The sequence below is a fragment of the Lottia gigantea genome (genome assembly GCF_000327385.1).
Source record: "Lottia gigantea unplaced genomic scaffold LOTGIsca_124, whole genome shotgun sequence".
In the NCBI taxonomy this organism is placed as follows: domain Eukaryota; kingdom Metazoa; phylum Mollusca; class Gastropoda; family Lottiidae; genus Lottia; species Lottia gigantea.
The window spans coordinates 242,425-243,788 of NW_008707309.1; the positions used below are offsets into that span (position 1 = coordinate 242,425).

Sequence of the window (1,364 nt, forward strand, 5' to 3'; positions counted from 1 at the left end):
ATTATGTCCAGGAAGTTTATTTCCCATACCTCTATATTTCAGAATGGTAATAATACAAATAAAAAAGATAGAAACAGTCCTGATAATCTGGACAGTCTAATGAACGGCAGTAACGGCAATCCGATGAAACTAGGGGAACGTAAATCACCCAGCGTGGCCAGTACCTGTAGTAACAGTAGTACTGATAAAGACAGCAAAGATAGCACTCTGGATAAGGTCAGCATTGTCATAAAAAAATTACATGATTTTCTTGGCCTTTTCAACATTTATTTAATTTCATACAGAGATACTGCTTCTTATAATAGACATAAAATTTAAAAGGATGGTACCTCTTATAATAGACATAAAATTTAAAAGGATGGTACCTCTTATAATAGACATAAAATTTAAAAGGATGGTACCTCTTATAATAGACATAAAATTTAAAAGGATGGTACCTCTTATAATAGACATAAAATTTAAAAGGATGGTACCTCTTATAATAGACATAAAATTTAAAAGGATGGTACCTCTTATAATAGACATAAAATTTAAAAGGATACTACCTCATAAAATTTAAAGTCTCAAACTTGATCAATAAGAGTATATATTCATCAGTTGGACTATGACTAAAGAATAGAATCTCTAAGGTAGAGTTACAATATAGATATAGTAAATATAAAACTGTTTATTCTGATGTTAATTCTGACCTCTGTTGTATTCCATATTGTAGTAAAAACTAAAATATTGGTGCAATTCAAATCTTCATCGCAAACATAAACAGTCCCCTTGTGTAGGGTAAACAAGATTAAGACTAAACAAGATAGATATCCTAGATTTATATTATAATTTAATACTACTTGTATTATCTTAAAATAAACAGAACTGCTGCTGTTAACATCCTTGAATTACTATAAACATGGTAGCTTTAACTTGCCCTAGAGTTAAAATAATTTATTTCTGGATTGATCAATTAGAACGACTATACAGATTTATTTTAACAAACACAATATTAAAATCGTGATAATTATAATGGTTTTATTATTTATTTTCTATTAAAACAATAAAACCTGATTTATTTTATCATTATAAATATTTTAATACACAATATTCCAGTTTGACTCAAAAATCTTTAAACAAATATAGATCAATATCAAATATTATTTTAATTAGTTTTAGTTTTTTTTAAATACAATTTTTATTTTTTCAATAGTTTACCAAAACATCATTAAATTCTAGAATATTGTAATATCATAACCCATGAATTATTTTTAAAATGTTCATTAAAGGTCTATTTTACCATTTGTGCAAGTCTCAGAAACAGGAATTTTTTTTAGCTAAGTTATATTCAGTTACAGTGTTCGCAGCTCACAGTCAAAATCTGA

At 26.8% G+C, this 1,364-nt stretch overlaps 1 protein-coding gene across 1 annotated transcript in view; it reads right to left on the minus strand.

The window, feature by feature from the left end:
• Window positions 1–259: 259 nt before the first annotated feature.
• LOTGIDRAFT_138265 (hypothetical protein) overlaps window positions 260–1,364 on the minus strand; it is a gene marked incomplete at both ends in the record, with an annotated part of 10,816 nt that continues 9,711 nt past the window's right edge. Inside the window, one exon of the mRNA XM_009048551.1 lies at window positions 260–541. Coding sequence (XP_009046799.1) covers window positions 260–541 — 282 coding nt within the window. The remainder of the gene's footprint in view (window positions 542–1,364) is intronic.